Here is a 12,721-nt window from a genome sequence, read left to right as displayed (position 1 = left end):
AATACTTCTCTGCCTACTTGTTAGGCCAAACATGTATGTTTTTCCCTAGGCAAGTCCCCAGGCTGGTTTGTGGACTGGGTAGAGATAGATATACCATCTCTAGGAAAATGCCTGACGTTTCCCTGTGGACAATGGCTGGGAAAAGAGGAAGACGATGGGGCCATCTACCGGGACCTCTTCTGCGCAGAGCTAAAGACCAAAACGTATACTCCATGTAGGTATACAGTAGTTGTCCTTGCGTGGCTAATGTCTCACCTCAATTCTGCTGGCTCTTTCCAGTGGGGACGCCGTGGAAGGGGTCTTTGGGCTTTTTAGTCCTTTCCCAAAGGGTCTCTGGTGTCTGTATGGGTGACCAGGATGATGAAGCCTGTCCTGATCTCTCCTCTGCTGCACACTGTGTAGATTGGGTGACCGTAGCCAATCACCTCTTTTGCCCTGTTTCTGCATCTCTCACAGGGAAATAATAATACCTGTCCTTGGTCTCTCACACGTTAGTTGAAAAAAAAATTAAAAAATCCAACCAAAAATCAAAGAAGCCAACCAAGATTAGAGTTCTCTGAGAATTCCAAAATTGCAATAATATGAGCTTATCGTCAGGCTCACCCACCCCCTTTTCCACTCTACTCATTAATGCCACCTTGATCTAAACTTTTTTTTGATATTTTCTTCTTTTTTTTTTTTGGTCATTGGTCAGCTATGTAAGGGTTGGATGGCACAGTGGATAACACACTGGGCCTGGAATTAGGAAGACCTGTGTTCAAATCCAGCCCTGGACACTTAACTATCTGTATGACCCTGGGCAAGTCATATTATCCTGTTGTCCTCAGTTTCCTCCTCTATAAAATGAGCTGGAGAAGGAAATAGCAAGTCACTCCAGTATTTTTGTCCCCAAATAGGGTCACAAAGAGTCAGACATGACCAAAAAATGACTAAACAGACAAATAAAAAACCCAAAGTCTGTAGTTATTATCAGGAAACATTTAAGCATCCATTTGAAAGGCATGCAAGCACCATACGATAACATTTTTAAACCCTTACCTTCTGTCTTAGAGTCAATACTGTGTGTTGGTTCCAAGGCAGAAGAGTGGTAAGGGCTAGGCAATGGGGGTCAAGTGACTTGCCCAGGGTCACACAGCTGGGAAGTATCTGAGGTCAAATTTGAACCCATCCATAGTCCTGGTTCTCAATTTGTTGAGTCACCCGGCTGCGCATACCCCCTCCCCCTCCCCGCCCCATATGATAATTGGCTAAACCAAACTAAACCACAACACAACAGAATTGTATTCTAGGAGAAGAAGATATTTAATCCAGTGGATAGAATACTGCATTTGTTATTAGAAGATCTTGGTTCAAATTCTGGCTCTTCTACTTCTTATCTATGTGACCTTAAGAAAGTCACTTACTTCCCTAGACCTTAGGTTCTTTATTCTGTAAAATGACAGGGGTTGGATTCAATGACACTTGAAGTCTCTTCCAATTCTGAACCCATGTTTCTAAGTTAATTATTGGTATTTTTCATGGAACCAGAGTCTGTTCTTTCCCCCAGTCCCCAATAATCCCTAATCAACCAAGTCTGAATTGGAAATTCTCCCTCTGAGAATGATAGCTTTTTACTTCATGTTATCAGCGCTCCATGGAGCATCTAGGGAACACAAGGGGGAAAGAAAGGGGTTCCAGTTCATCCTCGATGATCAGAAGAGATCCTTATTAAGTAAGTACTAGGGAGCCTGAGGACTTAGACTTTTCCTGGTGAGTTTCTGTGACTCCGTCCCTCTCAACTTAATCAGTATATTCCAAGTATTAGGTATAGAGAGGAGATTTCCAAATTCTGCTTCTCTTGGGTTCCAAGCTCAAGCGCTGAGAGGGCTGGGAGGAATGACCTATAAGGTCCCTTCTAACTCTATAGGACCATATTTTTCCTTATATATTTTTTTAAACTACTGAAATAAAATAATATGGGAATTTCAAAATATTCTCGAGGCCAAATCTAAACCCAGAACAATTTCAATCTGTTTAATGTCTTGCCTGGGTCCCAAATAGAGAAAGCCAAGATAGTTTAGGTTCTGAATATTAGAACTTGTGATGTAAGACAGACTAGTTGACACAGACAAATGTGTAAAAGCCCTAGAGAGAACAAGAAAGGAAAGAAACATTGACTTTAGCTTTTGAGAATGGGGAACAAATGGAAAGAAAAAAACAAGAGAATGGAGAAATCAGTTTGCTTGTCAAGAGTCAAGGGAATGGGCAGGGGAGAAACAGAAAGGGAGAAGGCAATTTTTTTGGCTCTCAGAGGTAATCCTTGGGATGCTTGTTTCATTGATCTGCTTCTGACTTCCTCCCTTAGGAGAGCTCAGAATTCATAAAAGAGTAGTTTTTATGGTCTCTCCTTTAAGATTGTTTCTGGTCTGATATTAAAAAATCCATTTGTCCTTCATTCTTCTAAACACAGCAGCCATGGTGGGCACCAGAAAAAACCTCAGCTTTTCAAGGCTCAGGAGCTAGGGGGCTACTTCAAACCCCAAGGGAGCAGGAATGAAAGGGATGTCTCTGTTTCTCCCCCCTCCACCTCCTGCACCCATCTTTCTCTGTCTCTGTCTCTCAGTAGTCACAGAAATCCATGAGATATTACCACCAGAAATTATCAAACTTTTTGGTCTTTGGACTCCTTAAAAAAAGGTTGTTGTTGAGTCATTTTCAGTGATGTCTGGCTCTTTGTGACCCCCTTTTGGGGGGGGATTCTTGGAAAAGATACAAGAATGGTTTGCCATTTCCTTTTCCAGATCATATGACAGATGAGGAAACTGAAATAAATAGGATTAAGTGTCTTGCCCAGGGTCACACAGTTTGTAAGTACCTGAGGCCAGGTTTGAATTCAGAAAGATGCTTACTGACTCCAGCCTGACACTATATTGAGGATCATCCCAAAGAGCTTTTGTTTATTTGGGTGACAACTATCAATATTATCATATTAGAAATTAAATATTTTAGTATTATTATGAAAATATTTTTGTTCTTTTAGAACTCCTGAAAGAATCTTAGGGATCCTTGAGATACCCCAAATTATGCTTTAAGAACTACTACTCTATACTCCAATTTTCCCATCATGGTAAGAGATGGGGCTTAACTGAGAAACTCCACTTTAAAATCAGGGATGATTCCCAATTCAGATTCATAGGCAGATTAGTAAAGGGGATCGTATGATAGTCCAAGCTAGTAGTCTCCAAACATATTTAATTGTGCACCCCTTTGGGAAAATATTTTTAAGTATGCACCTCCAGTTTCTGTGTATTTTTATTTCTAAATTGTATGCTATAATATTACATGAATATATCAGTAATCTAATAAAAGATTCACAAAAAGAGAAATCAAGAAAAATGAGATGAATATGGAACAAACAATATTTAGATTTTACAACAGTTCAAAAAATCTTGTTTTTTTCAGAACAATGTGATTCAATATGCTTTACATCATTTGTTTTTTGAAATCCCTGTGTACATTCTAGAGCAGTGATGGTGAACCTTTTAGAGACTGAAAGCCCAAACTGCAACCCTCACATCACATGTGAGTCCCCTACCTTAACCCAGACAGGGGAGTCAGGAAGTACTCCCATTGGACTGCCAGGTAGAGGAGTGGGTAATGTGAGAAATGTCCTCAGGTGTGTGTGGAGAGGGGGAAGGTAGCAGCCCCTTCTGGCATGTGCTGATATATGTGCCATCAGTTCACCATCATGGTTCTAGCATATAAATAACATCCTAATAGTTATTTTTTAATCCAGTTCATCAACCCAACTAGCCAAACAAATGGATTTTGTTGTTTCTTTTTCCTTTTAAATGTATTTGTTACATTTAAATACCCATTTAACTCCTTTCTTCCTATATCCCCATTTGACTAAAAAAGGTATATATAAAACTATGTTTTGCTTGTCTCTATTTATCAGTTCTTTCTCTGGAGGTGGACATACAAGAGTCATTCTTCAAATGACATTTTTGTTGCTGAATATAATATTCTCTTGGTTCTTCTCATTTCACTCTTTATAATTTCATGTAGGCTTTTCCATGTTTTTCTAAAATTAGCCTGCTTGTCATTCCTTAGGGCACAGTAGTATTCTATCACAATCACATTCCACAGATTTCTTTATTTTTAAAGGTATTTTTAAAAAATCAAGATAACTAATACAATAATCAAATAACTGGTCATCCTAGTCAGTGAAGATAACATCTTTTCAAGAGGAGCCATGTTTCTTAGTGTGTATTTATTCACCACACACAATGTAAACCCATCAAGAAAATGTGTATTGTCCTTGTTTTCAATCCAGTGGAAAGTTTTCAATATAAATATCCATGTCTCTTGCTTTATGTGATTCTGCTTAATAGATGGTATCATGCCTTAATTTCCTATTCATGTTTGGATAGGTTAGTTGTATTTTTATATGAGTTTGAGGAACAGCAAAAAAGCCACTTTGACTGACTCCAGAGTGCATTAAGGGGAGAAATGTATAATGAGGCAGGAAAGGTAGTTTGGTGCCAGGCTGCTCATGACTCTAAATGACAGAGGGGTTTTTATTTGATCCTGGAGATAATAGGGAACTACTGAAATATATTGACTTAGGAGAGGAGGGGGTTAGGGCATGGCTTGGTGTGTATGTGAAAGTCAGGCATCTGCTTCAGGAATATCGCTTTGGTGGCTATGTGGGGGGTGGGTTGAAGTGGGGAGAAACTTGAAGTAGGGAGAATAATTAGGAGGCCATTTCATTAGTTCAGAAAAGAGATGAGATAGGCCTGTGTCTAGGAGGGATGTTGTGAAGGTACAAATAACAAGATTTGGCAATAGCAATAAATGAAGAGAAATGTATGTGAAGAGTCAAGGTTGTAATCAAGGTTGTAAATTTGGACAACTGGAAAGATGATGATGTCTTTGACAGAAATAGGAGAGTCTAGTAGGTTTTGGGGGGGAATATAGACATAGTAATGAGACAGTAAATGCAGATTGTGAACCCTCCATGACTACTTATTCCTGAACCCCTCATTTTCCCCCACGGTGTGGAATTTGTGTGCACTGACCACTGCCCTGGAGAACTACACCTGCCATAGTCATGAGGTGATTTGGGGGGCATGGTACGTGTATGCTTGGGGTGAGGAGGGGATTTCTCAATGAAGCCTACATAACTGCTAGTGTGGGTAATAATGAGGGAGGGCAGAGTTAAGAGGATCAGGGACTCCAAGTGAAGGGTAGATGCAGTTGTCTTAGAGATAAGTGATGCCATCGGCTATTATGGAGAAGGTGGCTTGTGACCCATCTCTCCTTCCTCTGAATGATTGATCACATAGCTCTTGAAAACATGCCATGACTCCTTGAAGCCATACTTCCTTTTCCCTAGAGACCATAGTCTCCATTTGGGAGACAACTCATTTAAGCCCAGTGCCAGGCATTCAATTTAATAACAACCACATTAATGTAATATTAATAATAATAATAAATCATATTTTTCTAATACTTTAGGGTTTATTAAAATAGTTTCTTCACAGGCATTAAGTAAGGCAAACAGGACTAATATTATTATCCCTATTTTATAGATGAGGAAATTTAGGATCAAAATGGTTTAGAAATTTGCCCAGGGTCACTCAGGAAGCATTAGAATCCCAGTTCAGCCTTCTATTTTCTCATTTCAAATCCAATTCTCTCTCCATTCACACTTAAATGAATTAATGGAATTTTTTTGGTGTACCTCTTGTGTGTCTGATACTACATTAGATTCAATTCATAAGCCAAGAAAAATAATATATTCTTTGCCCTTATAAAACTTACAATATAGGAACTTGGGGGGAGGTTGGGAAGACTAACAAATTAAACGAAAGTTTAGGAAAAAATTTCAGGACATCTACCCATAGGAATCTAGACTCTAGACTAAGAGTCAGAAGGATCAAGTTCTACTATCAGCTCTGCCATTCTCTGTGTGTCCTTGGGCAAGTCAACCAATCAATCAATCAACATTTTTTAAGCACCTACTAAGCACTATGCTAAGTGTAGTAGAAAGAATAACAACTTGAGAGTCTGAAGTCCTAGGTTCAAATTCTACTTCTGAAGCTTGGTACCTGAATGAACTTGGTCGCTTGTCCTTTGGGGTACTCCTCTGTAAAATGAAGGGGCTAAACTAGTTTTGGGGATTTTTTCTTAGAGAGTTCTTTGATGGCTTGTTCAATTTCTTTTTCTGATATGGGGTTGTTTGGGTTTTCTATTTCTTCCTTTGTTGGTCTAGGCAATTTATATTTTTATAAATATTCATCCATATCACCTAGATTGCCATATTTGTTGCCATATAATTGGGCATAATAATTTTTAATGATTGCCTTAATTTCCTCTTCATTAGAGGTGAGATCTCCCTTTTCATCTTGGATACTGTCAATTTGGTTTTCTTCTTTCCTTTTTTAAATTAGATTGACCAGGACTTTGTCCATTTTATTTGTTTTTTCAAAGTACCAGCTTCTAGTCTTATTTACTAAATCAATAGTTCTTTGACTTTTAATTTTATTAATTTCTCCTTTGATTTTTTAGGATCTCTAATTTAGTCTTCATCTGAGGATTTTTAATTTCTTCACTTTCTAGTTTTCTAATTTGCATGCCCAATTCATTGACCTCTGCCCTCTCTAATTTGTTAATATATGAACTCAAGGATATAAATTTATCCTTGAGTACTGCTTTGGATGCATCCCATAGATTTTGAAAGGATGTCTCATCATTGTTATTTTCTTCAATGAAATTATTGTTTCTATGATTTGTTCTTTAACTGATTTTGGAGAATTGTATTGTTTAATTTCCAATTAATTTTTGATTTGCCTCTCCATGTACCCTTCATAATTATATTTTCATTGCATTGTGGTATGAGAAGGTTGCAATTATTATTTATGCTCTTTTGCACTTGTTTGCAATGTTTTTATGCCCTAGTACATGGTCATTCTTTTTGTTTTCTTTTTTTACTTTCTTTTTTTAAAATTTTAAACATTATTTTATTTGGTCATTTCCAAACATTATTCACTGGAAACAAAGATCATTTTCTTTTCCTCCCCTTCCCCCCTCCCACCACCTTTCCCTCTCCCATAGCCGATGCACAATTCCACTGGTTATCACATGTGTTCTTGACTTGAACCCATTTCCCTGTTGTTGGAATTTGCATTAGAGTGTTCATTTAGAGTCTCTCCTCAGTCATATCCCCTCCAACCCTGTAGTCAAGCAGTTGCTTTTCATTGGTGTTTTTACTCCCACAGTTTATCCTCTGCTTGTGGATAGTATTTTTTAGATCCCTGCAGATTGTTCAGGGACATTGCATTGCCACTAATGGAGAAGTCCATCACCTTCGATTGTACCACAATGTATCAGTCTCTGTGTACAATGTTTTCCTGGTTCTGCTCCTTTTGCTCTGCATCACTTCTTGGAGGTTGTTCCAGTCTCCATGGAATTCCTCTACTTTATTATTCCTTTTAGCACAATAGTATTCCATCACCAACATATACCACAATTTGTTCAGCCATTCCCCAATTGATGGGGAACCCCTCGTTTTCCAATTTTTGGCTACCACAAAGAGTGCAGCTATGAATATTCTTGTAGTACACGGTCATTCTTTGTGACTGGATAAAACTTCCTGGCCCGTGAGAAGTTTTAAGGTAGGAAAATAGAAACAGGATAGAAGTTTTGAATCCCGCGAAGGGTGTGAAAGAGCCGACCTTAGAGATATGAATAAATGAGTCAGTAATCAATTATTAATATTTGGGAGCCACAGCCCTGCTCCGACCACTGGACGTTACTATTAAGGCTATTCCCATCCAATGATCCCAATTTAACACTGCACTGGTCAGAGGATAATACTAGCTCAGTAGGAAATGAGATTAGAAACTAAAGGAGTTAGATAATGCTAGGTATTAGCATTGGAAAAGAGAGAGAGACAGGAAGGCCTGACCAAAGGACCAGGCATCAGGGAAAAAGATAGAGAGGAGAGAGAAAGGGGAGAAGTTGCTCCTTGGCAAACCTGTTGATGTCCTCGAAGTGGGCGGAGCTGGCTGCGTCCCTTTCTTTTATTCTCTTTGATATACAAATGAGCTCAATATATATTGATAAGTTACATGATGCCTCAATACATATACATGAGTTACATAGTGTATTGCCATTGGATAATTGCAAATTATGACAAGGTGAAGGTGGGGTTATTATCCTCAGGTGAGTGAGACAAAGGGAAGCAAGGTTTCACACCCTAACTTCAGCCATGCTGGGAATAGAGTTCATTGCCATGCGCAGAATGGCCATGTGCTCACTCACAATCCTTGTCACTCCATAATACCTATGGGCTGGACTGCTACACTGTAGCATGTGCTGCTGAAAAGAAGGTGTATTCCTTTTTGTCCCTATTTATTTTTCTCCACATATCTACTAACTCTAATTTTTCTAAGATTTCATTCACTTCTCTTACCTCTTTCTTATTTATTTTTTGGTTTGATTTATCTAGTTTTGATAGAGGAAGGTTCAGGTCTCCCATTAGTATGGTTTTTCTATCTATTTTATCCTTGAGCTCCACTAGTTTCTCCTTTAGAAATCTGGATGCTATGCTATTTGGTGCATACATGTTGAGTAATATTTCCTCATTGTCTATACTGCCTTTCATCAGGATGTAATTCCCCTTTCTATCTCTTTTGACTAGATCTGTTTTTACTTTGACTTTGTCAGATATCATGATTTGAGACTCCTGCCTTCTTTTTATCAGTTGATGCCCAATAGATTTGGCTCCATCCTCTTACTTTTACCCTATGTGTGTCTACCTTTCTCATGTGTTTCTTGTAGACAGTATATGATAGGGTTTTGGTTTCTAAAGCACTCTGCTGTTTATATTCAGAGTTATGATTACCAGCTATGTATTTCCCAGCATTTTTGTTTCCACTCCTAGTCCTGCCCTTTCTTCTTTCACCATTTCCTTCTATACCAGTGTTTTGTTTTTTAATTGGTCCCCCTAATTCCCACTCTTATTTTATTTCCCTTTCTACCCCCTCCCTTCTAATTCCCATCTTATTTTCTTTACAGTCTTTTAAAACTACCCTCCCCAACCTCTCCCTCCCTTGTGTTGCTTCCCTCCTCAGAAGTCTGTTTGTTACCCTTCTACTTTCCTATAGGGCGCAAATCAATTCTCTTCCCCAATGTATTTTATTGTTCTTCCCTCTTTGAGTCAATTTCAATGCATATAAGAATTGAGTATTTCCCATCTCCAACCTCTTTACCCTTCCAGTGTATTGATGTTCTCCACCTCTCCCGCTCTGTGCTTCTTTGTGACATATACATTTACCCCATTTTGTTTCTTTCCCCATTTCTCTTAATATTAACCTCTTTTTAAAACCCTTGTATATATATATACACACATACACATACATATATATTTATGCTTAGATATATCTATATACATATTTATACCATGGCATTTCATCCTATACAGTTTGTCACTGTTCCCTTTAAGTATAATTCTTCTAGCTACCCAGGTGATAATAAACAATTTTTAAGAGTTATCAATACCCTCTTTTCTTGTAGGGATACATATAATTTTAATTTATTAGGTCCCTTAAGAAAAGTTTGTTTGTTTATTGTTTTGTTTTTGTTCCCCCCCCCCTTCTTAATTACTGTTTGATGATTCTCTTGAGTTCTGTGTTTGGGCATCAACTTTTCTGTTCAGGTCTGGTCTTTTCTTTACAAATGCTTGGAATTCTTCTATGTTATTAAATGACCACACTTTCCCCTATAAGAATATAGTCAGTCTTGCTGGTTGATTTTTGGTTGTAGACCTAGTTCCCTTGCTTTCTGGAATATCATATTCCATGCCTTTCAGTCCTTCAGTGTAGATGCAGCCAGATCCTGTGTTATCCTGAGTGTAGTTCCATGGTATCTGAATTACTTCTTTTTAGCAGCTTGTAATTTTTTTTTCCTTGGTCTGATAGTTCTTGAATTTGGCTATAACATTGCTGGGTGTTGTCCGTTGGGGATTAAGTACAGGAGGTAATCTGTGAATTCTTTCAATCTCTACTTTTCCCTCTTGTTCTAGAATGTTGGGGCAGTTTTCTTGGATAATTTACTGTAGGATGATGTCCAGGCTTTTTCTTTTATCATGATCTTCTGGTAGACCAATTATTCTTCAGTTGTCCCTCCTGGAATGATTTTCTAAATCTTCCGTTTTGTGAATGAGATGTTTCATATTTTCCTCAATTTTTTCATTCTTTTGGTTTTGTTTTATAGTTTCCTACTGCCTTGTGAAGATTCTTGCTTCTAATTGTTGTATTCTGGATTTTAAAGACTGAATTTCATCCCTGGCTTTTTGCTCATCCTTCTTCCTCTGGTCTGATTTTCTTTGGAGGTCAACTTTCATTTTCTTTGCCTCATCCTTCATCTCCTTTGCCTCATTTTCAATCTGATTAATTTTTACTTTCAAGACACTATTTTCTCATTTTAGTTCAAGTGCCTCTGTTTCCAGATGACTTATCTTGTTTTTTAAGTTCTTTTCAAAGTTTTCTTCAGCCTCTCTTAATTGTGTTTTGAATTGTATTTTGAGTTCTTCCAAAACCTGTGTCCAATTCACTGTGGTTTCTGTGTTTTTGCTTGACGTTCCTTGATCCTGCTCTGTTCCATTTGCTCTTTGTTCAATGCATGGAGAAGCTGTCGATTGTAATTTCTTTTTTCTTTTTCTGTTGTTTGCTGATATTTGCCCCTTCTTTCTCCCTGTAGTTGCCTGCACTCTTGCTCCTTTCATTGTGTGCTGAATCTGTGGGTTTGGGCTTTTCTGTCAGCCTTCACCCTTGGAGCTTAGCAAGGCACTCAGAGCAGTCTGTGGGGGAGGGGTGTTGGAGCTTGAGCCCCCCTGGCCTTCATAAGGCTTGATGAGATTAAGCCAAACTGAGCTGAACTTGCAGAGCTGGATGTGCCCAAGACCAAAATCTCGGGAAGGGGGAAGGCAATGTGGAGTGTCTCTATTGCTGTGACTAGGCTGAGTCCTCTGTGCTTCTCCTCAAGTTGCCTCCCAGCCACCTGTATTTGGAGCCCTAAGCCTGGCACAGCTTTGCCCACAAGGTACTCCCTACAGGCTAGTGCCCTTGCTCGCCCAGAGATTCCAGCCACAGCAGGAGGCTCAGTACTGTGGGTGGGGGAGGGGTCCTGGGACCTTCCTTCTTCCTTCCCATTAAACCTGAGTGTTCTTGAATTCAGGACCAGCAGGAGGGTTCCTTAGCTCTGTCCTATTGTTAGATTTGGTTTTCAGTCCCCTAGGAGCATTTGGTTTTTAATAGGTGAGGAAGGGTTTTTCAGAGGTCTGAACTTTTTACTGCCTCTACATCTCCATCTTGACTCCACCTCTGAAGGGGCTAAACTAGATGACCCCTGAAGTTCATCTCACTCCAGAGCTATAATCCGATGATACTGAATCACATGGCTATCTCTCATTTGCACATAATCATCCATAATTTATCCCTTATTTGTCATCTTGAAAGGCACAGAAAGAAGACAAGACATCGGATGGGGAAGTTGAAATGGGAAATGGGAATTAAAAAGCACAAGAACAAACTGATGGTTAGCACAAGTCAGGCTGTATTAAGTAGGACAGTCCCTGAATGGCAGGACACCGAAAGATCCCAGACCAAGTTGGGGTAGGAAGGACGATGGAGGACAAGCACCACCTGTTTTATATAAATTTTCCCAGACTCAAGCTCCATGTATGCTTTTCCATCATTAAATCCCATTCTAGTCTCTCACCTTCCTGGCTACCCTTTCACTCGGTCTCTCTGCCCTCTGCCCCCTAGATATTCCCTATGAGATAACCATCTACACCAGTGATGTCTTTGCTGCGGGGACGGATGCCAGCATCTTCATTGTAATCTATGGTTGTGACGCCATCTGCACCCAACAGAAGTATCTATGTGCCACCAAAAGGGAACAGAAGATATTTTTTGAGAGAAATTCTGTCTCCTGCTTCATTGTGGAGGTAGAGTTGGACTGTGGATGTGGGCATGGTTTGCAAGAAGGCGAAATAACATTAGGTAGGCATAGATGTCTGCACAGTAGAATAGAAAGCACTAGACTAAAGAATAGAAAGCACTAGACCTTTCCTTCCTTCCTTCCTTCCTTCCTTCCTTCCTTCCTTCCTTCCTTCCTTCCTTCCTTCCTTCCTTCCTTCCTTCCTTCCTTCCTTCCTTCCTTCCTTCCTTCCTTCCTTCCTTCCTTCCTTCCTTCCTTCCTTCCTCCCTTCCTTCCTTCCTCCCTTCCTTCCTTCCTTCCTTCCTTCCTTCCTTCCTTCCTTCCCTCCCCCCTCCCTCCCTCCTTCCCTCCTCCCTTCCCTCCTTCCTTCCTTCCTTCCCTCCTTCCTTCCTTCCTTCCTTCCTTCCTTCCTTCCTTCCTTCCTTCCTTCCTTCCTTCCTTCCTTCCTTCCTTCCTTCCTTCCTTCCTCCCTCCCTCCTTCCCTCCTCCCTTCCCTCCTTCCTTCCTTCCTTCCTTCCTTCCCTCCTTCCTTCCTTCCTTCCTTCCTTCCTTCCTTCCTTCCTTCCTTCCTTCCTTCCTTCCTTCCTTCCTTCCTTCCTTCCTTCCTTCCTTCCTTCCTTCCTTCCTTCCTTCCTTCCTTCCTTCCTTCCTTCCTCCCTCCCTTCCTTCCTTCCTTCCTTCCTTCCTTCCTTCCTTCCTTCCTTCCTTCCTTCCTTCCTTCCTTCCTTCCTTC

The 12,721-nt window shown here is 39.8% G+C and overlaps 1 protein-coding gene across 1 annotated transcript in view; it reads left to right on the top strand.

Moving 5' to 3' along the window:
* LOXHD1 (lipoxygenase homology PLAT domains 1) overlaps positions 1–12,721 on the top strand; it is a 159,703-nt gene that overhangs the window by 33,902 nt on the left and 113,080 nt on the right. The window contains exons 13-14 of the mRNA XM_056824393.1: positions 50–214; positions 11,814–11,995. Coding sequence (XP_056680371.1) covers positions 50–214; positions 11,814–11,995 — 347 coding nt within the window. The remainder of the gene's footprint in view (positions 1–49; positions 215–11,813; positions 11,996–12,721) is intronic.

This window comes from Monodelphis domestica, chromosome 3 (assembly GCF_027887165.1).
Source record: "Monodelphis domestica isolate mMonDom1 chromosome 3, mMonDom1.pri, whole genome shotgun sequence".
Taxonomy (NCBI): domain Eukaryota; kingdom Metazoa; phylum Chordata; class Mammalia; order Didelphimorphia; family Didelphidae; genus Monodelphis; species Monodelphis domestica.
This window is presented reverse-complemented; position numbering and strand designations above follow the sequence as displayed.